Genomic DNA, 26662 nt, shown 5'->3' on the forward strand with positions numbered 1-26662 from the left:
TGGTCAAATCTCTGAAAAGTCAGTGCTGAAAGGTCAGTTCTGAAAAAATACATTGTAAATTTACACCTTTACAAGTTTTTAAAAATAAATATTCAACCTTTCAAAACTTATTTCTCAATGTATGAACACCTGTTTGCAGAATCCCATTTGCAAGGTTTCAAAACTGAGAAACAATGAAATACACTGTTAGAACAGTGCCAGATTTGAAACTCTGCAAATGCGCTGGTGACATTTTTCAAACTTTGAAAATGTGTTGGTGAAAATGATGAAGAAGATAAAATAGAACACAAAATCATGTTTGCAGATGTTTTAATTTTTTTTCAGGCTATGATCTCTTTTTTCAGTGTTGCAAAACGTTTTTTACAAGGTGTTGAGTTTTCAAACCCAGACTTACAAGCCTTTGAAACTTTTTTTTTCAGGTTTGAATTATGGCAGGATACTGGCTCCATACAATTAGCAATGGCTAAACAGCTCTCTTTGAGTCACTCATGATGACATAATCACCTTTTTCAACTTGAAACCTAGGAGACTCCGCCTTGTGTAGAAGCTCCGGTTAGACCGGGTTTTTGAATGCTGGCACGCCGTGGCATTATTGCTGTTTCTGAAAGTTTTTTCTGAATATTAATTCATTCGATTCGTTTGATCCATATTCATGTTCGAGCTGTACTCACTATAACGTGAGCTATGCAGTGTTGGATTTGTGTTTTTATTATGTGATATTCTGACATGAGTAAAAGGCATATTAAAATGTACTACCGATCTGCACGTTCTCTACACTTTATGATTATATATATATATATATATATGTTTGTTTAATCTTTGAAAAAACCAAGGCCCATCCAGATTTTCCTAGGCCCACCCATAAATTACGTTCTGAATCCGCCACTGAGACAGAGTGGTAATAATTCTCATTTAATAACATGCCGTGTTAAAAACAATAAATCCTATATTACTAATCGATCATGTTTGCAATTAAATACTACTTTTGTCGATTCAGTCGATTTTTTGTGGATAAAACCGACCATTATTTTCCTCTGGTTAATCCGTCGATGTATTTGTGTCTCTTATTTTTTAATTATAATAAAAAAAAAATGCAAGGCAGAAAGGCGTTTCAATTACTTTCGAAATCAGCTTTAATGCGACAATTTTCCAAATGTGTAAGTTGAAAAGTAAGTGTATATTATGTAAGGTGAGGAATGACGTCAGCGAGCAGCGCACAGAAACACGTTTATTCTCATTTCATTTCACAGAGAAGCCCTCACAATAAAGCCCGACGGATGACTCCAAAGAGAGGACCACACAACTAGATTTGAGGCGAAGACCAGAAGCAGGGAGTTTCTGAGGTCGGTAGGCAAAATGTTGAAACTCAGTTGGCTGAAAACCAAAAGTGAGGAAGTAGACATCGCGGGAACAATGCTTTTTGTTGTGTGGTTGTAACAACAAAAAGGGTACGAAAGGGGGACTACCAGAGGCTTAACGTGTGGGGGCAAGCTGGCATTAACATGGACGAGCAAGACTACAATGGCACCACAGAAATGCACATCGCCGTCCAGATGCAGGATACTGCCATGGTGGCAGAGCCGCTCAAGCTGGGAGCTACCCCTCTGGTAAACTAATCCAGAAGAATAGAAAGAAATCCCAGGCTATGATGTCGCTACTGCACAATATACATCGGTGAAGGTGTTTTCCAACATGGATCTGATAACATTACCACTGCGTCTCTGCCGCAGCAGGACACCTGTTCTAGGTCAGCAGTGGACCAGGCTCGAGAGCAGAATCTCTGGATAATCTTGAGGCTTTTCCTCCCACTTTCAGGAAAAGGAGATTTACCAGGAACTTCTCTTCAGCGAGATCTAAGGAATCCCCCTACATCCTTATGAAGGACAACGACCGTTTTACAGAACAAGGAACACTTAACCTATTCAAATTGCAAACATCTTCAATGCAACTTCACAAAAACCCAATACAAGCATTTAGTTCAAAGTTGGTCACATTTATTCAGGAGTTTGCAGGACAGGAAGTACAAACAACTTTGGTCCATCTTTTTGTTCTTATTTTTAAATATTGCGTTTAATAAACGTAGCTTGCTGTGTACAGAGACTGCGTGGCGGACTGGTCGGACGAGCCGGTCGGCTTGTATTCTCCCTTGGCGGCCAGGCCATTGATCTGAGGAACACAAGGGCCAAAGTCGAGAGGCTGTTAATAATCAGCCCCGCACGTTGGGCAACTTCAGGGGAAAGGATCCGGACAAAGTTTAATATGATCACAAATCAGCCATGTGTTACTTAATAGCCAGATAAGCCTCGGTATCTCAACGATCTTCGAATACATCATATTATTATTATGATGCCCCACCCCTCCCATCGGCTCACCTTGGCCCTTGTGCTGAAGGCTTGCTGGGAAGCGGCCTTGTTGGCGGTCTTGCCCTGCCAGGCTGCGAGTGCAGAGGCCTGGAGTGCACGACCGAAGGAGAAGGTCAGCTTCCAGGGGCGGTGGAGGGGCACCTGGTTGACGGCGTTCAGGTTGAGGGAAGCTTCCTCCTCGCTCTGGCCTCCAGACAGGAAGCAGACGCCTGGGAGGAACCGGGGCACGCTTGGGTTAACCTAGTGTGCACCTTGCCATGACTTCCGCAGCCTCCTCGGTTGGTAGTGCCACACCGCGTATGGGCGTCCCACAAAAAGCATTTTTTTAAAAGAAAGCCTTACCGGGTACCGCGGACGGGACGGTTCTCCTCAGAGCGGTCACCGTTGCCATGCCAACCTCCTCAGGGGTGAACTTCTGGGTGCAGGAGTGTCCAGCGGTGACCATGTTGGGCTTCAGGAGGGTGCCCTCCAGGTACACATGGTGGTCGGACAGGGCCTTGTAAACAGCCGCCAACACCTGGGGAACAGGCATCGGTTCAGTTGGAAATGTAGACGCCAGAAAATCAATCCACTGATTCAATGTTGTTTGAGAGCATAGCATTTAGTGTTAAGGATTGTTTTAGTTAGGGTGTTCTACTGACCTTCTCTGTGACGTACTGGCAGCGCTTCAGGTCGTGGTCTCCGTCAGGAAGGATCTCTGGCTCCACGATGGGCACCAAGCCGTTCTGGTGGAGCGAGTCGTGTTACTGTAACCGACCGGCACTCATGGAGTCCTCATGAAGTAAATCACTCTGATGTACTTCACTGAATGTGCATGGATGCAGGATGAATCCTAATCACACACCTGTTGGCAGATGCTGGCATACCTGGCCAGCACGTTGGCATTTTCTGCGATGGCCAGAGCGGAGGGGCAGCCGTCTGAGATCTTGAGCACCGACCTCCACTTGGCAAAGTCACAGCCGTCCTTCTTGTACTGAGCACAACGTTCTGAAAGGCCGTCCAGACCTGCAGGGAAACACACACGTTTTTAGACACCTTGTTGATGCATTTAATATGTTACGATCAGGAATTCACCCTTTAGTGACGGGCCATGTTGACAATTACAGAAACGTGAATAATGTTCCCTCCAAATACAGAAGAGATGAGCTCCAAGTAAGTACCCTGTGTGGTGGTTTCACCGTCGGTTCCGTTCAGGCCAGCGGTGCCTTTATCTACCTGATACAAGAAATAAATTAATCAGTAACTCCCGGGGTCAAAGTGACAAATTAGTTTGAGGTGCGAATCCTTTTAGGACTGGCTTGAGAAGTGGGCTTGTGGCCCCCTTGTTTACCTTAATGCCTACAACAATTCCCTTGTCCTTGATGACTTGGGGGAAGAGCTTGCCGTTGTCAGCCTTCTGGTACAGGGTCTCGTGGAAGCAGATGACTCCCCCGATGCTGCTGGCGAGGGTGTCGACGGAGAAGAGCAGGTCGCGGAAGTAGCGACGGTTCTCCTCACTGTTCTCTACGTTGATCTTCTTCAGGCGATTTCCCATGGTGCCTTTGCAGGAAAACGTAGAACGATTATTATCAAGGTAACTTTTGAATACACACAGAAGGCAAAATTATGTCCAATTCCAGGCATTGCATCCTTTTTACCTGTGGATTCATCTGCAGCCAGAATTCCCTTTCCAGGGGCCACCATCCTCTGAGCAATGTCAGAGAGCTCCTTCTTCTGCTCCGGAGACAGGGCCGGGAATTGATGAGTCATACTAAGAAAACAATGAAAATGGGAGCCAATCAGGTGTTACGTCAGGCAGCAAAATGTCGTTAGGGCCACATTGGCTTTATGGAGTCGCATTTACTTCTGAATAAAAACCAAAATGAAAATACCACGGGTAGGATTACTTGTTAATGTGTGTACATGCAAGAGAGTGGCTACAATTAACCTTTCCACCTATGCAAAACTTTTAGTTGCATAAGTGCAAAAACTGCCGGTTAAAGTTCAGCGTAAGAGGCGATGGATGATATATAGATTCACAACCATTACTGCATACGTCGTCAAACCAATGAACAGAATAATTGCATCGCGAAAGGATAAGTAAAAAAAAAAAAATACGAATACAGATCCATAAGTGCACTATAAGTTGAACACATGCAGGTTAACTTCACCATTCAAGTAACTTTTACCAAACATGAGAAGGTTTTGCAGTAATCTTACTTGGCAGTAGTTGATATCACACTAGAAGATAAACAGACGAACAGAAGGCTTCCGCAGCCACACAACGGACGAGCAGTGATCGGGTAGGACAAGCAGTGGCCACAGAGCGGGCTTTATTGACTGCGGAGTGGAGGAGGAGGCGCAACATGTGGCAGAGGCGTGCATCAGAGGCGTGCAGCGGCATCGATCATGCAATTGGTCCAAACGCATAGACTGGGCGTGATCCACGTATTAATGATCATTGTTGGACTTTGACTAATCACAACCTGACTGGATGATTTCAACCCCTAAGAACATGGCCTGAAAGTGTACTGGCTGTAAAAGCTTAGAACATATTAGCGGAACATCAGGATCACCTTGTCGGATGGATTGCATCATGTAGTCGGGACGTGTTCGGCAGTCGCCTTGCAATGCTGCAAATCCGGTTGCTTTGTTTTTTGTTTCAGTTTTTTCTTCTTCCTCTACTTGAGTTATCCATTTAAGTTACATTTCTCAAAAGGAGAATAATATGCATCGGTTGTAAATGAAGATTAAATGCACATTTCAGAATATTTTAGCTGGGACAACATTTTATGTAACCCTTTAGTTCAGAGGTCCACCATTGAAGATAAGGCCTGTTAACACAACACAACATGATGAATACTATCATTGTATTGTATTGCATGCATTTAGAATCAAGATAGTAGTTTATTGTTCTCAAAAAGGAAATTCATTCTCACTGACAATAGGGTGCCTTTAGATACCTTTAAACAGAGTATATAGACATAGTACGCAAGACCTAATAATAAAATACAACCCAACACAAGACTCCTGCATGCATTCGGACACATTAGATTAAATAATATTGTATTTTCATTCACATACGTGTCAAGACCCTATAGATCAGGAAGGTACATGATTGGAAACACTCTTCTGCAGATGTAGCACTTGGCTTGTTTATTTCTACAAAGAAGTGAGCAATTATTATTTTGTTTTGTTTATGCACTCTTCTCTTGTCCAACCATACGTCAAAAGACTTCAACATGACGTTCATAAACAGTATTGATCAGATCATTGATCTGGTTCAAAGAACTTCCAGGGACTTTACTCATAGCCCCAGCAGTCATTTGCTGACTCCTGCGTAACATACACCCAGCGATGAGGTAGGACAGAGGACGGGAGCACATGAATGAGCCAACCTTTGATCAACATGGACCCTGGACCCCATGAGTAATGTTCTTCTAGCTCAGGAGTTCCGCCTTGCCATCAAACTTCCTGCACAAACCTCCATGGAAAACGGATTCATTCTTAAGTCTTTATGAGATATTTTCTGGGTTGCATTACAGAGCCTAGGCTTCTGATTGCTACCAATGTGCACATAATGGTTTATAATGTGATTCACATATTTCTCAATTACAATAAACCCTTACTGGATCATAAAGCATAGTCCTTCCTTCCCATTTGTACTGGCTGGACACTGGGTTTACAGTTCCATGATATCTGCGGCAACAAGGCCCTTTGCAGCTATTTGATGAAAACCGGTTTAACGAGTGGAATGATAGATGGTATCGTTGTATCTACAGCCTTGTCTTTGGTTCACAGCTCATGTTTATGAATGCACTCTGCCTTCCTTTCCTGTAGGGGGCGGTATTACACATGATAGTTGTAATATGAACTCGTAAAAATCAGAAAGACACTTCCGCTTCCGGAAACTGTCCCCCAAAAAAGCCGCAACATAAACACCACACTCAAAATCATCACTCAATAGATTCAGTAAATCAAACATTTAGTGCAAAACGGTAAGAGCAAATGATGATATTTGATCCACTAAGACGTTTAATCAGATCAACTATCCGGGGAAGTTTGTGGGTTTTTTCACAGTAGTACCCGGAAGAATTGAAAACACTAGCTTCCTCTAGCTACGAGCTAATTCTCTGCAGGATGAATAATGTAAAACCATAGAAGAATAACTGTTGATCACCTCAATACCCCCCTATCGTGTTTGCATACTCTTATTTAAATCATGCTCCGAGACGACCACTAAAATAATGCATTACAAAAATGATGTCTTATGGGTAAGTATTACTGCTTTTGTCTCTGAGCAACCTGTCCATGTATTCTGTCCGAGCAGCGTTAGGATGTCGGGCCAGAAGCGTCCTTCTGAGGCCGGCGGTCCTTCCTCGGGGCCTCCCGAGAAGCGGAGGGAGCGGGACGGAGGAGAGGACGCGGGTCCCGGGCTCAGCGCGGCTGCTGGGGGGAGCACGGCTGTGGAAACTGTCATCAAACTTGGACTCAACGCCAACACGGTGAGAGGAATCACGATCGAAGTTAGGATCTGCCCCATTTCACCCTGTGTGACCCCCCCCCCCCCCCCAATCTCTACTTTTCATGTCATGTTTGAAACGTCTCTTCTCAGGAGGAGCAAGACATCAAAGCTCTGCAAGTTAAAAACCGCAAGCTGGGAGAAGCCCTTGATCAAAGACAGGTAAACAAAAGCTTATCTTCACATTTCTGAGTACAACAGTAGCATTTAAAATGAGAAAAAAGTCCTTATCTGGAACTTGTTTGGTGTAGGTGATTGAGGATGAGCTGCGAGACCGTGTTGAACGGCTGGAGACTCGGCAGGCCACAGACGACGCCAGTCTACTCATCCTCAACAGATACTGGAACCAGGTGAACCAAAGCAACACACCTTCAAGCAAGTCGGCCAACCCAAAGCCAGCCAATCAAACGGCAGAACGTGACGGTCCCGCCCTCTTTTATCTCCTGATTTCAGTTTGACGAGAACGTGAAACTGACTGTGAGGCGCTGCGACCAATCCGACAAGGAGCCCGAGAAATCCCCCGCCGCCGAGGGACAGGGGCCGAGGCTGAAGCCGGGAACGCCGGAGCCGGATGGAGACTCGAATCAGGAGAGGCCCAAGGACAGAGGTACAGAGAGACGCATGAACCAGGAACTAAAAGCCAGGGCCGTTTTGCGATGAAACGTGTGGCCGTCTTGGGTTCACTATGCTCACCTGTATCAGTTGACCATGTGAGCAATGATGTTTTACTGTTCAGCGAGTCGTTGTGGGTAGAAAGCGCTTCGAAAGTATGTAGCTGTAGGAGTGGTGGAAAATCTTCTTCCAAACCCACTGTTTTGTCGAAGAAGGAACGTGGTTGTAATCAGGGCTTACAACCACATTTTGGTTAACCTAACAATTGTTAGTGCTTGGCTGAACATCCTTTCTCTATCGACAGCGATATATTATTTCTCTTTCTTGTGACTAATGTACTTATTGTCGGCCCCTTTGAGTAAAAGCGTCAGCCATGTGTCATGGCAAGGTGCACAAGCTAAATACCCCACATGTAAATTTAAATAGGCCATGGACATTTGGTGTAAAAAGAGTCATGTACCTGCCATGTCACACTGTCTGTGCACCTCTGCTCCACCGCTGGGACCAAAGGCCACCAGGGGGAGACGGCCACCTCCTTCCTGGCCACGCTGGCCAGCAGCAGCACGGAGGAGATGGAGGCGGAGCTGCAGGAGAGGCTGGACTCCAGCCAGAAGCAGGTGACCCGCGTGGTGGAGCTCTACGAGGGGCTGAAGAGCACCGTGGAGCGCCTCAAGGTGGAGCCCGACTCGGGCGCCGGTAAGACGAAGGGCAGGGCGCGGGTTGAACCAGAGTTGAACCCGGATGGACCGGTTGGAAGTGTGTGTGTATCTGTATGTTGGCCTAGCTCGGGGGGGTAGAGTCGGTTGACTCGTATCCGGAAGGTTTGTTAGTTCAGTCCCCGGGTCTTCCTAGCTGCCCCCGAGCAAGACACCTAAACCCTAAGTGCTCCCGACGAGCTGGCTGTCGCATTGCATGGTTGACTCTGCTGTCGGTGTGTGAATGTGTGTGTGAACAGCTGTAAGTTGTTTGGAATAAAAGCGTAGCAGAAGCCCTCATGTATAGACGAAATGTGTGTGTACATGTATCAACATTGTACGCCCTTCCATGAGTGTTGGAGGATGCACTCAAAACGTATGGAGGAGAGTGCCATTGATGCTGCTCGTGGATATGATCATGGACGTTATGCCCTGAGGTGTTTGCAGGCCTCGTAAAAGACCCGTCTCTTTCCAGAGGGCTCTCTATGGCAGGTGGCCTCCCAGCTCAACACCCTACTGACCAACGAGAACGACAGACTACGTCAACTGTCCGAAGATCTCACACAGAAACACAGTCAAATGACCACAGAGGTAAAGAGCACCAGCTCCCCCTAGGACTTTGGCAATAGCACATACATACATACATACACACAGACATACATACATGCATGCATACATACATATATACATGCACGCACGCACGCACGCACGCACGCACGCACGCATGCATACATGCATACACGCATACATACATACATGCATACACACATCCATACATGCATGCATACATGCACCTTCATAGAGCCACTGCCAGCAACTCGGCAATCTATTCCAGACAGCGTTTAGATGCCCCCTTGGTTCCCCCTCCTTACCCTCTGGCCCCCCCCCCCCCCCCCCCCTCCCTCCAGTCTCGGTCTCTGGGCCGTGCGGCCGCCAAGGCGGACACCCGGGTCAGCGAGCTGCAGGGCCTCATCGAGGAGCTCCAGTGGGACATGGAGAAGATCCGCCGCCGGGAGAACCGGCTGAACGCCCGGCTCAGCGAGATCCTGGAGCGGGTGAGTCCGGTGCCATCTGTCTTCCAGCGTGGATCCTTTCTGTTGTCGTCGTCGCAGGTCTTACTGAACCAACTGGCGGTCACCTAGGTTCTGCATACGTATTGTATGTTCTATTTAGTTATAGTACTTAGTTGTGTAACATCTTATCCTAGCCATCTTTATTGTGTAAGGGGTATGGGTCAATCTACTGATTGTTAGTGATTGGCACTTGGTTCTAGGAACATCCTTACTGTACCGACAGCGATATATTGGTTCACTTCTTCTGACAAATGTACTTATTGTAGGTCGCTTTTGATAAAGGTGTCTGCCTAATTCCCTAAATGTAAATAACCTACAGGTGGAAAATAGCAATTTGCTAAAACCTGGTACGATGCATCACTCCTAAAGGTTAATGATTATTTTTGTAGATTGTCCCTTTTTAATTGGTGCTTAATTGTGTTGCAGGTGAACAGTAAAGGCTACAAGGTCTGCGGCGAGGCCAGCAGTGTGTGTGGGACCATCACCATCAACAAGAGAAAGGTACCGTAACCGTTGTTGTCCCGGGATCGATGTTAATCCGGAGCACACAACGCTCCCTGATCTGTGAGCAGCGTTGGCCCTGACCGCCCCTCGTTTCTCCCTCCAGTTCGAGGAGATGAACAGCGAGTTGGAGGAGAACCGGGAGCTGGCCGATAACCGCAACAGTGAGCTGCAAAAGCTGGAGCAGGACCTGGCCAGCGTCAACCACGAGAACAACAACATGAAGGTACAGCGGGCCCACAACACTTGCGTTATAGACCGATGATTAGGGGTGTACGTCTCTCCTAGAAGCAGGGATCGCACTTGATACGTTGGCTCCGGTGCCATAGACAAGCGTAAGTTTTCTTTTGGAGCGGTTCTGTGCGGTTTGGTTTGATAAGTGTACGATTCTTTTGAGGTTTAATTCACGTATACTTTTAAATACATGCATTCGGAATGAATAGACTACTCTTTAAGCAAATAGTATTGTAATACCATTAACCACATGTCTTATATGCAACAGCATGAATGCAATACATCTGTCTTTTCATCTTTTAACTTAAACATTTGTATAACATCATCGGCGTGCATGTACTTGAACTGATTGGAAAGCCAACTTGCATAGAAAAGAATTTCATTCATAAGAGCCTACTACACATGGGAGTTGTGCTGGGGCATAGCATCCTCTAGTGGCGATCATTCTGGTTGCATAAACACGGCTGTTCAGACCCTGCATGATGGAAATGTGAAAAGCCCTGATTTCATATCAGTCCCTCCAGAAAAACGTGATTATATGATCGCATAATTCGCATAATCAGCCAAAGTCTGCATATTCATGCGGGGGCCGCATTTTTTCAAATATGCCGCACTTTCACCGCATAAATTTCAGATTTCCATGCAAAATATGCGGGGCGTGCATAATTTCATAATCCCCGCAATTTCTTTGCAAAACAGTCACATATACCTTAGCAGAAAGTTGAAAAATGTTGCGTTTACTTCACACAACAGCAGCCATTTCCCCCTGTTGCCATGGGAACGTTATGAAGTGATGTAATTACGCGACGTGAACGTCATCGAAAAGCTGCATTTTTTTGCAAGTTCCTGCAGTTTCATCACATAAAATTGCATAAATATGCCGCATATTTCATCGCAATTTTTAAGAAAACGTACCGCATAATCAAGGATTTTTGGCCGCAACAGTCACAAAAAAACGCCGCATTTTTCTGGAGGGACAAAAACATTTTTCTGGAGGGAAAAAAATATGGTACAAAAACTGACGTCAATTAAGCGGAACCGAATCAGCTACACTTTTTCCTAGTGTCTCATGTTAGTGAGACAAATCTATTTCGCTAAAAACACTTGTATGGCATGACTTTTTTTTTTTTAATCGTTCATATTTCGAAAATGTAATTTCGACAATTGTATTTATAGAAATGTAGTCTATATGGGATTTTTAACGGGCTTGGAAAAAAACAAGGGGACAACAAAACTAAGCAAACAATTCTCGGTTTTCTTTCTTGGAAGTGCAGACGATTTGCTGTTCAGTCGCGGTGTGCTGTTTGGAAACACCCCCCTCATGTCGTCGTCTCCACCCCCCCATGTAGGCGGAGCTGCTGAGCCGGGCGGAGGGCGTGGTAAAGGACAGTGCGGAGTACCGCTGCCTGCAGTCCCAGTTCTCTGTGCTGTACAACGAGTCTCTGGGGCTCAAGAGCCAGCTGGACGAGACCCGCACCCGCCTTAACACCACCCGCACGGCCCGCCTCCGTCAGCTGGAGCACATGGAGGTGGGTCTGGGTCTGGGTCTGGGTGTGGGTGGGTGCGTGGGTCTGTGGGTCTGTCTGTGGGTGCGTGGGTCTGTGGGTCTGTGGTTGTGTACTCGCATGACCGGCTATGCTTGTTTGAACGTTGGTTGGTCAACACATTGTCCACACAGTTCTAAACTACAGGCGATGATCATAACTTCGCCATTGGGTTGAATTTGCAGTGCAGTGATTTAACGTGTGCATGTACAAGCCTTCGGTAGCTGGATCAGATGAGCGGTGGCTACTACCCCTCTCCCGCAATACCCTTATTTCCCAAAACGTGTCCCGTGTGCAGAGGTACGATAGCTCACGTCACTTTATCACCAGGTCACAGATGAGGAGGTCTTGGGTAAACGAATCGGCCAGCTCGGGTAGAACTGTGTCAGGGAGCGGCGTTGTCTCTGACATGGTGTTGATGTAATGGGTGCCAGTTCAATGAGGGCACCCTCATTGAACTGGCAGGAGGAATCCCCACTCGGCGTTCCTTCTCTACATTTCCTTCTTGCTAATTAAGGGAGTTTTTTCATGCCCTCTGGGGGGCTACAATCGGGGGGGGGGGTTCATACACACACGGCCTGTTGAGCCCTTTGAGACTGTACTTGTGATTATTACTTGTGACACTTGAGACATATTATGCCGTCAGGTGTGAGTGTGATTAGCCGTTAAAAGACGTTTTTTTAAAATCTGCCTCTTCTGACATCATAAGCGGGCGTTTCCACCTAGATGTGCGCTGGATTGATCAGTCTACCAGATAGTGGACCGTAGCAAACGTTTATCCGTCACACATCTAGGTGGACACGCCCACTTGTGATGTCAGTAGAGGCAGAATTCAAAACGTCTTGTAACGGCTAATCACACTCACACCTGGTGGAATAACATGTCACCTTTTAAGGGCTATACAAATGTAATGTAATAATTATAATTGATAGAATCGATATTGCGATTTTCTAGACACTCAACACTTTACAGTGAAGGGGGGACCTCACTCACCACCACCAGTGTGTAGCAGCCACTTGAGGGATGCACGGCAGCCAGTCTGCGCCAGAACGCTCCCCACGCGAGTGAGGGAATTAATGAGTCAGCCGGTTATACAGGAGGATGATTAGGGGGCCAGATTGAATGGGCCTGGTTTGGCAGTTTCAGCCAGGGTACCGGAGAAACCGCTACCCTTTGCGATAAGTGCCCTGGGACCTTTTCGGACCTCAGCGAGTCATGGAATGTGACGTGTGTCAGAACGACGAGGTGGCGCTGCAAAGGAAGGTGCGGACGGAGGTGTTCCAGCTGGAGGACACGCTGGCCCAGGTCAGGAAGGAGTACGAGATGCTGCGCATCGAGTTCGAGCAGACCCTGGCAGCCAATGAGCAAGCAGGTAGATCACCCACACGGAGACACACGGACATGAACACACACGGACATGAACATACACGGACATGAAGACACACGGACATGAAGACACACGGACATGAACACACACGGACATGAACGGACACGGACATGAACACACACGGACATGAACGGACACGGACATGAAGACACACGGACATGAAGACACACGGACACGGACACACACGGACACACACGGACACACACGGACACACACGGACACACACGGACACACACACACACACACACACACACACACACACACACACACACACACACACACACACACACACACACACACACACACACACACACGAACACACCCAAACCCGGATTTCACGTCTCCTCCTCCCCTCCCTCCTTTCACCGTCTCCTCCTCTTGCCCTCTCTCCTCCTCCCACCTTCTCCCCCCCCTCCTCTTGCCCTCTCTCCCCCCCCTCCTCTTGCTCTCTCTCTCTCTCCCCCCCCCCCCCCCAGGCCCGATCAACAAGGAGATGCGTCACCTGATCAGCACCCTGCAGAACCACAACCAGCAGATGAAGGGGGAGGTGGTGAAGTTCAAGCTGAGGCTGAGGGAGTCCCAGACTGAGCTCACCCTGGTGAGTAGGGATGGGGTCCCCCTCTGCCCAACGCCTCGCCCCCCTCAGCCCCCCCCCTCCAGGGAACGCTCACCGCTCCTCCCCCCCCCCCCCCCCCTGCCACAGGTCCGCGCCGCCAAGGGCAGCGGCGTGCTGCCGTCCCAGTCCAGCACGGAGATGGATGTGAAGGAAGAGACGGTCTCTCCTCCAGCCGCCGCCGCCGCCGCCGCCGCCAGCGGAGACGCCGCCGCCGCGGTCAAGGCGGAGCCCGACAGCGGCTCGGCCACGCCCAGCAGCACCGGTGAGGACCCGCCCCCCCGAGCGTCTGCGTCGTAGCGAACGTCATGTCATTGTGTTGCGTTGTCGCTCACGCACGCACAGCGTTGCGATTTTTAAACAACACTAATGCCAATAATAATCAATACCCCAGTAAAACATCTGAACATCAGTTTATTCATACAAAATCCTCCTTAAATCCTAATAAAGGTCTACACATTGAATTAGTCCGATCTGTTGTGCGTATACACAGCAGTGAGTCCCACCCCGCCTAGTCATCCTCGTCCCAAAGGGGGTCTGACACACGACCCCGGGTTCTGTCCAATGGATCAATGTTACGTCCCCCGCTAGGGGAAGGGGTGGCAACATAAAACCAGATGTCTTTGGTTAACTTAAAGCAGTTTATTCAACCCGGATCTTGGGGAAATCAATTAAACACAAACAGGAGGCAAACTACAAAAGGAAAAGGGCCATTGGGTGCTGTCCAAATCAGAGAAATGAATATAACCAAAGAAAAGCTCCCCAAAATACACGAGTGGAACAGCACCCCTGCGCCTAGTGTTCCTAAACAAAGGCGTAACCGCGTGTCGGTTTTCGATAATGTCTAACAAACTTTCCCTAGGCCCAGTTCCCAGGTAGCTAACAAGAGCCTCGATCAAGTAACAAAAGAAAGCATTTCAAGACCTAAACGGCAAGCTGCAAATCCGAGACAAGCTGCCGCGAACGTTGAGATCGGCCGTCTTTTGTCTTCCTCGGATCCTCGGCTTTCCGACGCAGCAGCCAATCACGTCCGGGGAAAGGCCCATCGAAATTAACATAATGGTAAACAAGTCACGTGCGGGGAAAAACACGTGGTCACCTGCGTGGCCATCGACAAACGGAGGACTTCACCCACGAGGGCGGGGCGTCGGTCCGCAGCCGTAACAATCAACGTTAGGAAACCTCTCACCGCAACACGTTGACCGCCTCTCTTGTCATAGTTCGTATGAGTATGGCTGTTTCATTCATTTATTCATTCGTTCGTTCATTCATTCATCCATCCATCCATTCAAAGGGAGACGTGTGTCTTGCGGCCCCCCAGGTGTCCTGGTGAAGACGGAGCCCGGGGCGGACGGAGACGTGAAGGAGGAGGAGAAGGAGGACAGGAAGGAGAGCGTGAAGAAGGAGGAGAGGGAGAGGGAGAAGGAGAGGAGCACGCGGGGCGGGGCCAAGGAGGAGCGGGAGAAGCCCGGCAGCAGCCAATCGGAGGAGGCGAGCGGGGAGCGGCCCTCGGTGGGCGGCGTGCCGAAGAGGAAGGAGGTGGAGCAGCTGAGGACGGTCCGCACCGAGCTCAAGTAGGGGCCCCCTTACCTGTTACCAATGACAACCAGACAACAACGTGTCGAGGTGGAGGTGGAGGTGGAGGTGGTGGTGGTGGTGGTGGTGGTGGTGTTGGTGATTGTGAAGATTGTGTTGATGAGGGTGATGAGGGTGATGAGGGTGATGAGGGTGATGATGAGGGTGATGAGGGTGATGAGGGTGATGATGAGGGTGATGAGGGTGATGATGAGGGTGATGAGGGTGATGAGGGTGATGATGAGGGTGATGAGGCTGATGTTGATGATGAGGGTGATGTTGATGATTAGGGTGATGTTGATGATGAGGGTGATGAGGGTGATGTTGATGATGAGGGTGATGAGGGTGATGATGAGGGTGATGATGAGGGTGATGATGAGGGTGATGAGGGTGATGTTGATGATGAGGGTGATGAGGGTGATGTTGATGATTAGGGTGATGAGGGTGATGTTGATGAAGGTGATGTTGATGATTAGGGTGATGTTGATGATGAGGGTGATGAGGGTGATGATGAGGGTGATGAGGGTGATGTTGATGATGAGGGTGATGAGGGTGATGATGAGGGTGATGATGAGGGTGATGTTGATGATTAGGGTGATGAGGGTGATGTTGATGAGGGTGATGTTGGTGATGGTGGTGATGAGGGTGATGAGGGTGATGTTGATGATGAGGGTGATGATGAGGAGGATGAGGGTGATGATGAGGGTGATGATGAGGAGGATGAGGGTGATGATGAGGGTGATGATGAGGGTGATGATGAGGGTGATGAGGTGAGGGTGATGATGAGGGTGATGAGGGTGATGATGAGGGTGATGATGAGGGTGATGATGAGGGTGATGATGAGGGTGATGATGAGGATGATGGTGAGGGTGATGATGAGGGTGATGAGGTGAGGGTGATGATGAGGGTGATGAGGTGAGGGTGATGATGAGGGTGATGAGGTGAGGGTGATGATGAGGGTGATGTGGTGATGATGAGGGTGATGAGGGTGATGTGATGTTGAGGGTGATGTGGTGATGATGTTGGTGATGTTGATGATGAGGGTGATGTTGATGATGAGGGTGATGAGGGTGATGTTGATGATGAGGGTGATGTTGTGATGTGGTGATGAGGGTGATGTTGATGATGAGGGTGATTGTGTTGATGAGGGTGATGATGTTGGTGATGTTGGTGATGAGGGTGATGAGGGTGATGTGTTGATGAAGGTGATGTGGTGATGTGGTGATGAGGGTGATGTGTTGATGAAGGTGATGTGGTGATGTGGTGATGAGGGTGATTGTGTTGATGAAGGTGATGATGGTGATGTGGTGATGAGGGTGGTGATGAGGGTGATGAGGTGAGGGTGATGATGAGGGTGGTGATGAGGGTGGTGATGAGGGTGATGTGGTGATGAGGGTGGTGATGAGGGTGATGATGATGGTGATGTGGTGATGAGGGTGGTGATGAGGGTGATGATGAGGGTGATGAGGGTGGTGATGAGGGTGATGATGAGGGTGGTGATGAGGGTGATGATGAGGGTGGTGATGAGGGTGATTGTGTTGATGAAGGTGATGTGGTGATGAGGGTGGTGATGAGGGTGGTGATGAGGGTGATGTGTTGCGGCTGCAGGAAGGCCCAGGAGTCCCAGCGAGAGATGAAGCTGCTGCTGGACATGTACCGCTCAGCTCCCAAGGAGCAGAGGGACAAGGTGCAGCTCATGGCCGCTGAGAAGAAGGCCAAATCGGAGGTAGGGGGCCCCTTCTATCTGCCACGGCGGTCCTCCACAAACACCCAACAACTACACTGTTTCATCTGTCGAGGCTCTCATCGCGGTTTGAATTCTTCTCATTTTAAGTCTTCTTAGAGTCTTGCATTAAAGGAGCAATATGCGAAAGGTGTTGCCTGGAGGGTGCTCTGAGACACATTCTGTCATGTAGACGCCAACCCTGAAGCTAAGAAGGTCTCGCTTCTTTGCTAAAATCGTCAATCTTGCATCTGAACACGTCTTGTAACTCATCCTTTCACGGGGTTCAGAGGCTGTTAGAGGCTTTGTACCAGAGGGTCCACGTCATCCACACGTCGGTCCTAGCGTAGACTTGCAACACACATTTCCTCAGCAGAGGGTCTCCTAGTTCTGTTGTGATGATGATCTGACCCCCCTCCTCGTCCTCGTCCTCGTCCTCGTCCTCGTCCTCGTCCGCGTCCTCCTCCTCCTCCTCTCCTCCTCCTCCCCTCCCCCTCCTCCCCCCCCTCCTCCTCCCTCCCCCTCCTCCCCCCCTCCCCTCCCCCTCCTCCTCCTCCTCTCCCCTCCTCCTCCTCCCTCCCCTCCTCCTCCTCCTCCCCCTCCTCCCCCCCCCCTCCTCCCCTCCTCCCCTCCCCCCTCCTCCTCCTCCTCCTCTCCCCTCCTCCTCCTCCCTCCCCTCCTCCTCCTCCTCTCTCCCCCCCCCGCCGCCTCCTCCTCCTCCTTCTCCTCCCCTCCATCTCTCTCCCCCCCTGGTCCTCCTCCCTCCCCCCCCTCCTCCCCCTCCTCTCTCCCCTCCTCCCTCCCCCCTCCTCCTCCTCCTCTCCCCTCCTGCTCCTCCTCCTCCTCCCCCCCTCCTCCTCCCTCCCCTCCCCCTCCGCCTCCTCCTCCTCCTCCTCCTCCCCCCCCCCCCCCCCCCAGGTGGAGGAGCTGAGGCAGCGGCTCAGGGACCTGGAGGAGAGGGAGAGGAGGGAGGGCAAGAAGATGGCCGACGAGGAGGCCCTGAGGAAGATCCGCTCGGTGGAGGAGCAGATCGACATCCTCAACAAGAAGCTCTCCATCGCCAAGCAGGCAAGCGGCCGTCATTACTAACATGTGACGTTCTTGAGAAAGCTCCGTTCCTTCCGTGTGGTTTGATTGGTGCGATGGCTTTATGGTCCGGTCCCGATTGGACGACGACGGGAACGACCAGCGATTGGTGCTGAAGGGTTCAAGTGTCGTTTTGGTTCTCCTTTAACGCGCTGAATACACCTCCCAACACACACCTGCTGACACACGTTCTCACTCGCGCTCACACACGTTCATTCACACGTGTTCGCACGCTTTTAAACGCGTGTTCACACATTTAAACACGCTTTCACACATGCACATACGCACGCACGCACACACACACACACACACACACACACACACACACACACACACACACACACGCAGGAGGAGGATGCGCTTCTGAGCGAGATGGACGTGACGGGCCAGGCCTTCGAGGACATGCAGGAGCAGAACATCCGTCTGATGCAGCAGCTGCGCGAGAAGGACGACGCCAACTTCAAGCTGATGAGCGAGCGCATCAAGTCCAACCAGATCCACAAGCTGCTAAAGGAGGAGAAGGAGGAGCTGGCCGACCAGCTCCTCACGCTCAAGACCCAGGTGGGTTGGTTAGGGTTCGGGGCTGTGAACACCCATGTACACGCGCGTTCACACATGTTCACAAAACACGTTCACACACCTTTAACCACACACACACACACACACACATAGACAGACACGGACAGTCAGACGCTGTAAGACTGGATTCATGGCTAAGACTCCAGTCTTAAACGAAGGTTCAACGACCCACAGTGGCTGACCTAGAATGTCGACAGTCCATTGATCAAACAGACCTGGAGATTAGGTCATTACTCAGACTACACTGAGTCAATATCAATTCATAGACGCAAAAAACAAGAAAAACTACATGTAAAAGATTTATACCGGTCTGTAAAACTATTCGTTCGATGAATCTTTTAATTGCAATCAATTAGAAGAGGATTCCATATCATAACACACATTTTAGTCACGTAAATACTCTATACAAAGGTTTTTTTTATCGCGATGTGCACCTTCCCAGATTCTAACACTAAAACCAAGTCTGGGAAGTACAAATAATTTTGTACCGAGTCACCCCTCTTACTCTGAGCTCTCTCCCCGTGTACCTGCTGCCACTCTCCTGTCCCCTCCCTGACTCCTGCTCGCCCAATCCGCTGCCTCCTCTCCCCACCAGGTCGACGCCCAGCTGCAGGTGGTGCGCAAGCTGGAAGAGAAGGAGCGCCTCCTTCAGGGCACCATCAGTACTGCAGAGAGGGAGCTGGCCCTGAGGACACAGGCCTTGGACATGAACAAACGCAAGGTGGGGAGCTCACACCTCCGACCCCTACCCTGGGGCTATGCACCTCGTGGGGGGAACAACGTGTAGAAAAGCACCGGGTGATGATGATGATGATAAAGCATCCAATCACATATGTTTGAGTTCAATGAACGACATCCAGAATGAAGGGCTGTTTTTCCATAGGCCTTCAGCTTGAATGTTGATCTAAGGATAGAAAATATCCACCTGGCTTCAATCAATTATCTGTACCCCAAATCATTTGACCCAAAATGGCTGCCACAATCAGGCTCTGATTGTGGCGTAGCGTCGCTCAAGACTCAAGACACACATATTAAAGCCCCTCCCGACTGCATCCCCCCGGACCGGTGTGATAGTGACTCGGTGTAGTCTGCGGCGTGATAAAGACATCTTGACGTTGTGCAGGCTCAGGAGTCGGCGCTGCTGTCGGAGGAGGTGCGCACCCAGCTAGAGCAGGTGCAGCAGAGGCTCAGCCTGGTCCGCGAGGAGGTGGTGGAGAACAGCATCTCCCGGGAGAAGGAGTCCTTCAACTCTCGCCGTGCACAGGTACGCACGCGCGCGCATGCACAACATTTGTGCCATAAATCCTGCTGGATATGGACCTCAAACATGTATTCAGACATTTTCCTCTTTCTGAAATATATCGGCGTAAGCCTTTGGATATCATATCTTGTATCCAAAGAAATATTTGATTTATGTTTCATATATCGACCCCCAGAATGCCTTCATGGCCTCTTGTGTGTTTTGGAGCAGTGATATTAAAAAGAAAATATGTACCGTATTTTCCGCACTATAAGGCGCACTTAAAAGCTGGTAATTTTCTCAAAAAACGACAGTGCGCCTTATAATCCGGAGCGCCTTATATATGGATCAATTGGTTAATTGGTTGATCCATACTGGTTGTAAACGGCGCTCTGTCAAAATGTTTCAGTATGAAAAACCAATAAAAACAATTTAATAATAATAATAAAATGTTTCACTACGACTACGATAAAGCCACGCCGCTTGCAGCATTACGGCTATCGTAGTCAGTGCACACAGCATTTTACTGCGCTTACTCACAGTCCCAGTATCTCACAGTATCACACTCACAGTATCTTCTATGCTATGCGCCTTATAATCCGGTGCGCCCTATTTATGAAAAAAGTTCTAAAATAGGTCATTCATTGAAGGTGCGCCTTATAATCCGGTGCGCGTTATAGTGCGGGAAATACGGTAATATCTCTGCCCACATCGACTTGGAACACCGAACAAAGTCGTTAATTATTGAGGAACTTTGAGGAACTCGATTAACATTGAGGAACTTGAGGAAATTTGAGGAACTCAAGGAACATTGAGGAACTTGTCCAGCTTGGTGTTTGCAAATGATTCATGTCTGTTTGTAACCTTGATGTAATGACCTGCTGCTGACTCTCCGGGCGAGCACCTACCTGAAGAATACATTCTGTATCTCAATGAACCGTCCGGGTTAAATAAAGGATCAGCATTTTTATATTGGGGAGGTTCCTATTGCAAGGCTTCTATCTCCAACCTCTGGTGGGCATGGAGCTGGGGTGTTGGTTTCCACTTGCTCTCCTAACGGACACGTCTCCCTCTCCAGGAGGACATCTCCAAGCTCCGGAGGAAGATCGAGAAGGCCAAGAAACCGGCCGAGAAGATCAGCAACGGAGACGACATCCTGAATGAGGAGATAAACGAGTACAAGGTGAGGGTGCGCGCGCCACCTCGAGGTCCTCCATGATCCCTGGACATCAGGATCACCAGACGGCTTGGATTGTACATTATTCAGTAGGCTGAAGTAGGAGGAAGCACAGGCCTAAAGAGTTTCTCCGCTTGGAATTGATTGGCAATTCAATTAGAGCCTGTTTGTTTTCCTCATTACATTTACATTTAGGGCCTTTAGCATAGACGCTTTTATCCAAAGCGACTTGCAATAAGTGCATTTGCCAGAAGAAAGAGAAGCGATATATCGCTGTCCGTGCAGTAAGGCTGCTCATAGAACCAAGTGCCAAGCACTAACAACCGCTAGGTTAACCCATTCCCCGTATACAACAAAGATAGCTAGGATAAGATGTAACATGATTCTAAGTACTATTTTTAAGTGCAAGGACGCAAAGCATACAATAAGCGCGTACATTAAGTGCCAGGACGTACAACATACAATAAGTGCGTACATTAAGTTCCAGGACGTACAAAATATGTCATAAACATAAATCACAGCGGACTCAGGGACCTCGCAAACCTACAACACATTCAGGTTGATTCGTAACAATGAGTGACAGATGGGTGGCACATTCAGGACAGGGCGGGGTCTGGGCGTGGTTCCCGGTTACCCCGCCTCCCTCCGATCCCAGGGCGGTGGCCACTAACAACCTGTGTTTCTCCCCCCCCGCCCCACCCAGGCGCGGCTCACGTGCCCGTGCTGCAACTCGCGGGTGAAGGACGCCGTGCTGACCAAGTGCTTCCACGTCTTCTGCTTCGAGTGCGTGAAGACGCGCTACGACACGCGCCAGAGGAAGTGCCCCAAGTGCAACGCTGCCTTCGGCGCCAACGACTTCCACCGGATCTACATCGGCTAGAGGAACGCCGCGCCCGAGTGTGTGCGCGTCGGTGTGTGTGTGTGTGTGTGAGTGAGTGAGAGAGAGAGAGAGAAAGGGGTGTGGGGTGTGTGTGAGTGCGCTGGTGGTGCAGGGGTGGTGTGATGTGAGTATAATGAAGGTTGACTGTTCCCCACCTGCATTGTGGTCTGTTGATGTTCTTCTGGTTCTGTCCACTGAATGGAGCACTTCTGGTGGGATGTCGTCAGGAGGCCGCATAAATAAGTTCGATACTGATTGGCATGCCTGTGCGTGTGTGTGCCTGTGTGTGCGTGTGCCACCCACATGTAAAGAGAGGGCAGTGGTAACGTTCCAGACAGAAGATCAGTAGGGTATTGACCAATAAAACGTTGCCCCCACTGTAGTTGATATGTGTAAAATTTGTTGTTGCATTTTGTGTCTGTGGATGTTTTTTAGTTTTTTTTATAATTTGAAAACTGCCTTTTCCGGTCTTAGTGTTGTCAGGATGTCTGCGATTGATGTAAGTGCTGCTCTGCTTGTTATTAAACTGCCATCCAAACTGTGGGATGCTGGCTCTTGTCTACTGCTTACTCCAGTTTCTGACTTTTACCCATTTTTGCTTTCAGTATTCTTATTCTTTAAGCCCTATGAGACTGTAATGGTGATTAAGGGCTATACAAATAAATTTGAATTTAATTGAATTATGAGGGCTGTTATCTATCACCACATGGTTTAACCTTACAGTTTACCTGAAATTATAAGTCACTTGTCTCGGCGTGCAAATCGGTCTTTTATAGTGTGCACATTCCGCCTCACATGACCCCACCCCCAACAACACAAGATCTGGGTGGTGTTGCCGCCACCACCAGTAGGGCAGGATTCTTTTTTATTCAAGCGACGGCAAGAAAAGAAGGGTGCGCCGCCAGAAGGAACCTCGAAATCGGATGGTTACGCAGAATAATTCGTGGTAATATTGCGTTGTAGGCGAAATGGGAGACAAACCAACAAAACCAAATGTGTAGTCGTCAGCATCTCTGCGTCGAGTAATCTGATCTTTAGGAGACGGGCGCACGGTCCTTCTGTCCGGTCAACGTCACCGCGTTGCCACCGTTGCTTTTACGCGCAGATAGAAACGGGATTTGATGCTTTGGGACCATTTTCCGGACGTTTGGATAGCTTGGATGAATGAGAGCTGGTCTAATTTCGTTTGTGGACCGGATTTACCAAATATAGTCAATGCATTATTAGAAATCTGTTGACGTTGCAGTAGGCCTAATCCACGATTAGAACCCTGTGATGTTGCCAAAGTTTAAAATAAAAGCTATATCCAATTCGACCTAATGGAGTAGGCCCACAGCTATGTGCATTTGATGTCAGACCTTTAGTGGAAGAGGCGATCTTATTTTGTATCCGACCCAGGTACTGCCTCATGTCTTCCGATTCATTGTGACTGGTTCTTGGAGAACAGGATAAGACTGTTTGTTGAGGCGTCTGTCAACAGAAGCCATTTTTAAACCTTGTGAATTACGACTGTGTTTCAGAAGCACCTCGAGGTGGAGCGGCAGATCTGCACATCCTGCGGTGGATATCAGCCCATTTTATCTTTTTTACACGTTTTCTATTTTTCCTAAATATTCAAGAATGACTTCCGCGAATCCTTCCAAGCGTGCACATTGCACGCCGGCTTGGCGTCTTTCTACGTGTGTTCTGGTGCTTGCCCTTGCCTCGGGCTGCTCCGGACACGGGTTCTCCAGCGACTCGGAGGCACCCCCGGTCAACCTCCGCACCCTGATCACGGGTACCTTCAGAGACATCCGTCATGACGTGGAGAACGTTGTGGGAACTAATGTGATCCAATCCACAATCGAGGTAAGATGATCGCTTAAGGTGTGTGTGTGTCTGTGTTGCCTTAGTAGTTTCTCAGTAAACTATACCTACAATATATGGATTGGGTTTCAGGCTGTCCCTTTTAATCCCTTAGTTTCAACCTTTTTAATATTCTTAATAAGATTTCCTCTCTCAAGGCTGTTCCTCCACTATCCTTGAACATTGCTTAACCGTGTGGGTAATTACTAATTTTACCTCTTCCATCTCACTCCGTCTCACCTTCCTTCTCTGTTTTCTTACACCCCCACCACCACCTCCCAATCCACCCTGCTGTTCGCTGGTCCTGCGACTCGATAATCTCTCTCCATGACCCCACTTCCCCCATCTCTCCATGTCTGCTTATATCCATGCACCTCCCTGCTCCTACACTCCTGTGTGGCCGACCTTCCTCCTCTCCCTCCTCTCCCTCAGCGTGTCGCGTTGTATCTAGAGTCAATGCTTGGTCAGGACAACTTCTATACCGTGGCAATGGTAAGAAACTCAACTGGATGTCCTCCCTTCTAACCCTATTGTTTCTAAACCTCTGATATCTAACCCTATGATATCCACTCCTCTGGTGTAACCCAGCTAGCAAGGTGACCCATGTATTGCTGGGTTAGACTCCAGCGATACATGTGGCTGACAAATGGAGGGTTTGTGTTGCGATCACGTAATCTCAGCGGGCGTACGGATGACTGGAATGAAGTCCTGCTTTCCTCTGCTCTTCATTTGCATACGCGTCAACCCTACCCCTCAATAATCGAACCAGTCCAGACATGGCCTCCCGGGAACCGTCCCCGCCTGTCACTTGGTTCATGTCGTCTCATAATAGTTTGTAAAGTTTGTAGTTTATCCCATACTGGTGTATGAGACATACACCAGTATGTATCATTCACATTCTGGTGTGTCTCCCATCCTCATAAAGAATATGTCTTTTGTGTTAAGTTGTGCAAAGTTTTAGAGGATTAGAAACTATTACATCTTTGTGTGTAGAAGTAATCATTGCACTAAAATAGACTAGAGTCGAAGCCGGTCAAATAGTCCCAAACAGAAAGTATTCCATCATTTAACACCAAAGGTTGTTTTTCTAACACATAGCGGGGGACGAAGTTAGAGCGACAGATGTGTGTGTTTCTGTTGCTGCTGACCTCAACAGTTGTCAGTGAGGCGCTCGTGTGTTGGCAACAGGTGCCGAAGATACAGGCTATGTCTGTCTTACATCTGCCCTTGACCTCAGACAAGCCAGCCCAGCTTAGGACAAATGCAGAGGGTTTGGGACGACCAATTGGAAGGGAGTACAGCAGAGTTTTTATCAAGCCTGGCTTTACTTGAACACGCCCTCGCACCCACATGCACCCACATGCACAAGTGGTTGGCAGTTTCGCGAGTGCCAGTGAAATGGCACTTCAACAAATAGCTTTGTTGAAGGCTTGTAAGTGGGTTAAATTGCTGTTGTTTAGTCCGTGATGCATAATTGAACCTCCCGATAGTTGGTTACATGATTAAGGACGTGTTATTGAATGAGATGAATGAACAGTGTAGTGCAGTACAAATGCATTAGCCTCCTTTATACATGGAATGCTCTCTCTGTCCACCACCAAGCATGTGTTCCTCTGACCACCACCACCAGCGTTCTCTGTTATACCGATTCAATCAATGTATGAATGATATCCATCATCAAAGCAAACCAGTGACAAGTGACTACACTGTTCTCCTTTCCCTCAGATCGGGTCTCAGTCAAGAAAGATTAGTTTTAATGTCTTGTCGCATGTTTGGTGATCTTCATTGCGCGGTTACACCGCCAGCCGGAAATGTGCTTTCAGCTTCTGCATCTGTTTTAACTTCAGTTTGTGGAGATGGTCATCCGATTCCTAGCCGAAGGCGCAGCCAGCGGCCTGAATGTCATCGCTGTTTACGTCACAGAAATTCTCAGGGTCACAGGGATTCATGGTGAGTTAATGTGTGTGTGTTTTCTACATGGTGCTCTAAGGCAATGAAAATGTCTATTGACAGACACTGCAGAAGTGCTCTTTAAATAATGCCTGGAGAATCTATTACCTGATCATGCCTTGATAACGCATTCTTTTGGCATCATTCAGAGTGGTACGTGTGTGTTACTACTGTAGTTGTGGTTAGATCAGCAGCACAGGTGAAGGTACATTACCTTCCATCTGTCGGTCAAAACACCACTCGTCTCCAGGTTGTGCTTTTGAACGTTTAATCATAGACCTAACTGGAGCAGGGGCTAAGGTTAACGGCTCCTGGCCTGAAGGGAGTCTCGGTTCGATCCCCTAGTGTCACCAGCATGTCAGTACACAGCCTTGAGTGAGACTCACAACCACTGCTCATTAGTCACATGTAACCTGAATCTCCAGTCATTCTTCCGAACAAGGGTTATGAACGAGCTGCGTGGAGCACTGCAACGCGTTTTGAATATCTTTAGGCAATTAGGATTACCCTTGAAAATGTGAAACCTTGGCAATGTTAAATTAATGTCAAAACCAACTAATCCATGATACATGTTCTCTCTCTGTGTCTGTGTCTCTCTCCCTTTCTGTCTCTCTCTCGTTCTGTCTCTCCGTCTCTCTCTCTCTGCCTGTCTGTCTCTTTCTGTCTCCCTCTTTCTCTCTTTCTGTCTCTGTCTGTCTGTCTGTCTGTCTGCCACCACAGTCCCGCTCTCCTTGCCCCGCTTCACCCCTGAGGGCGTGGCCTCAGTGGCCCAGTGGGGGTTGCTGGCTCTGATTGGCTACTGGCTGCTGACGGCGCTCCTGCGACTCTTCGTCGGCCTCTTGCGGCAGGTCTTCTGGGTCCTGAAGACGGCCGCCGCGCTCTGGCTCTTTGGCCTCATCGCGAGCGACGCGCACGCCGGCACAGACACCACGGCCATCCGATTGGCCGGCCTGGTGCTTGGCTGCGCGCTGCTGGGCGTGGCCTTCCCCAGCTCTGAAAAGACTGTGGGGGTGGAGGGGCGCCTGGGTCAGCTGGAGGGCCGGCTGAGGGCGTTGGAAGAGAGGAAGGGGGAGGACTAGAGCGG

The 26662-nt window shown here is 48.9% G+C and overlaps 3 protein-coding genes across 6 annotated transcripts; 2 read left to right on the forward strand and 1 right to left on the reverse strand.

Annotated features, from left to right (window-relative positions):
• Positions 1-1978: 1978 nt before the first annotated feature.
• On the reverse strand, positions 1979-4687 carry aldob (aldolase b, fructose-bisphosphate). The gene is made up of 9 exons (XM_079745412.1): positions 4563-4687; positions 4001-4113; positions 3694-3902; positions 3524-3578; positions 3208-3368; positions 3005-3088; positions 2706-2880; positions 2373-2572; positions 1979-2166 (listed from the first exon to the last, which is right to left on the reverse strand). The coding sequence occupies exons 2-9, from the start codon at positions 4110-4112 to the stop codon at positions 2071-2073; spliced, it is 1092 nt and encodes a 363-aa protein (XP_079601538.1). The 5' UTR covers position 4113; positions 4563-4687; the 3' UTR covers positions 1979-2070.
• Positions 4688-6243: 1556 nt separating this feature from the next.
• rnf20 (ring finger protein 20, E3 ubiquitin protein ligase) lies at positions 6244-22345 on the forward strand. 2 transcript variants are annotated; one of them, XM_079745400.1, is made up of 22 exons: positions 6244-6340; positions 6673-6847; positions 6958-7026; positions 7116-7214; positions 7318-7471; positions 7987-8172; positions 8647-8762; positions 9080-9226; positions 9671-9745; positions 9852-9971; positions 11329-11508; positions 12760-12895; positions 13387-13508; positions 13614-13788; positions 14818-15097; positions 16707-16824; positions 17740-17889; positions 18256-18468; positions 19082-19207; positions 19610-19750; positions 20805-20909; positions 21607-22345. In XM_079745400.1, exons 2-22 carry the CDS (start codon positions 6680-6682, stop codon positions 21781-21783), a joined length of 3057 nt encoding a protein of 1018 aa, XP_079601526.1. In that variant the 5' UTR covers positions 6244-6340; positions 6673-6679; the 3' UTR covers positions 21784-22345. The 2 variants fall into 2 exon arrangements, with proteins under 2 accessions (XP_079601526.1, XP_079601527.1); XM_079745401.1 differs by having other exon boundaries at positions 14845-15097.
• A 281-nt stretch (positions 22346-22626) lies between these two features.
• On the forward strand, positions 22627-26657 carry LOC307082012 (uncharacterized protein; the record flags this gene model as incomplete). Of its 3 annotated transcripts, none has more annotated exons than XM_079745416.1 (4): positions 22627-22729; positions 23304-23631; positions 25476-25578; positions 26299-26657. In XM_079745416.1, exons 2-4 carry the CDS (start codon positions 23404-23406, stop codon positions 26655-26657), a joined length of 690 nt encoding a protein of 229 aa, XP_079601542.1. In that variant the 5' UTR covers positions 22627-22729; positions 23304-23403. The 3 variants fall into 3 exon arrangements, with proteins under 3 accessions (XP_079601542.1, XP_079601541.1, XP_079601543.1); XM_079745415.1 differs by having other exon boundaries at positions 22664-22729; positions 23307-23631; XM_079745417.1 differs by lacking the exon at positions 22627-22729 and adding an exon at positions 22741-23181.
• Between the last annotated feature and the right edge of the window lie 5 nt (positions 26658-26662).

The sequence above is a fragment of the Pollachius pollachius genome (assembly GCF_949987615.1).
Source record: "Pollachius pollachius genome assembly, chromosome: 10".
Lineage (NCBI taxonomy): Eukaryota > Metazoa > Chordata > Actinopteri > Gadiformes > Gadidae > Pollachius > Pollachius pollachius.

Coding starts and splice junctions, on each gene's coding strand:
- aldob (XM_079745412.1), bottom strand. CDS start 4,112: ATGACTCATCAATTCCCGGCCCTGTCTCCGGAGCAGAAGAAGGAGCTC. Junction 3,903..4,000: donor GGCTGCAGATGAATCCACAG/GTAAAAAGGATG, acceptor TTTCCTGCAAAG/GCACCATGGGAAATCGCCTG. Junction 3,369..3,523: donor CGGTGAAACCACCACACAGG/GTACTTACTTGG, acceptor GTTTCCCTGCAG/GTCTGGACGGCCTTTCAGAA.
- rnf20 (XM_079745400.1), top strand. CDS start 6,680: ATGTCGGGCCAGAAGCGTCCTTCTGAGGCCGGCGGTCCTTCCTCGGGG. Junction 8,173..8,646: donor GGAGCCCGACTCGGGCGCCG/GTAAGACGAAGG, acceptor GTCTCTTTCCAG/AGGGCTCTCTATGGCAGGTG. Junction 17,890..18,255: donor AGCTCTCCATCGCCAAGCAG/GCAAGCGGCCGT, acceptor ACACACACGCAG/GAGGAGGATGCGCTTCTGAG.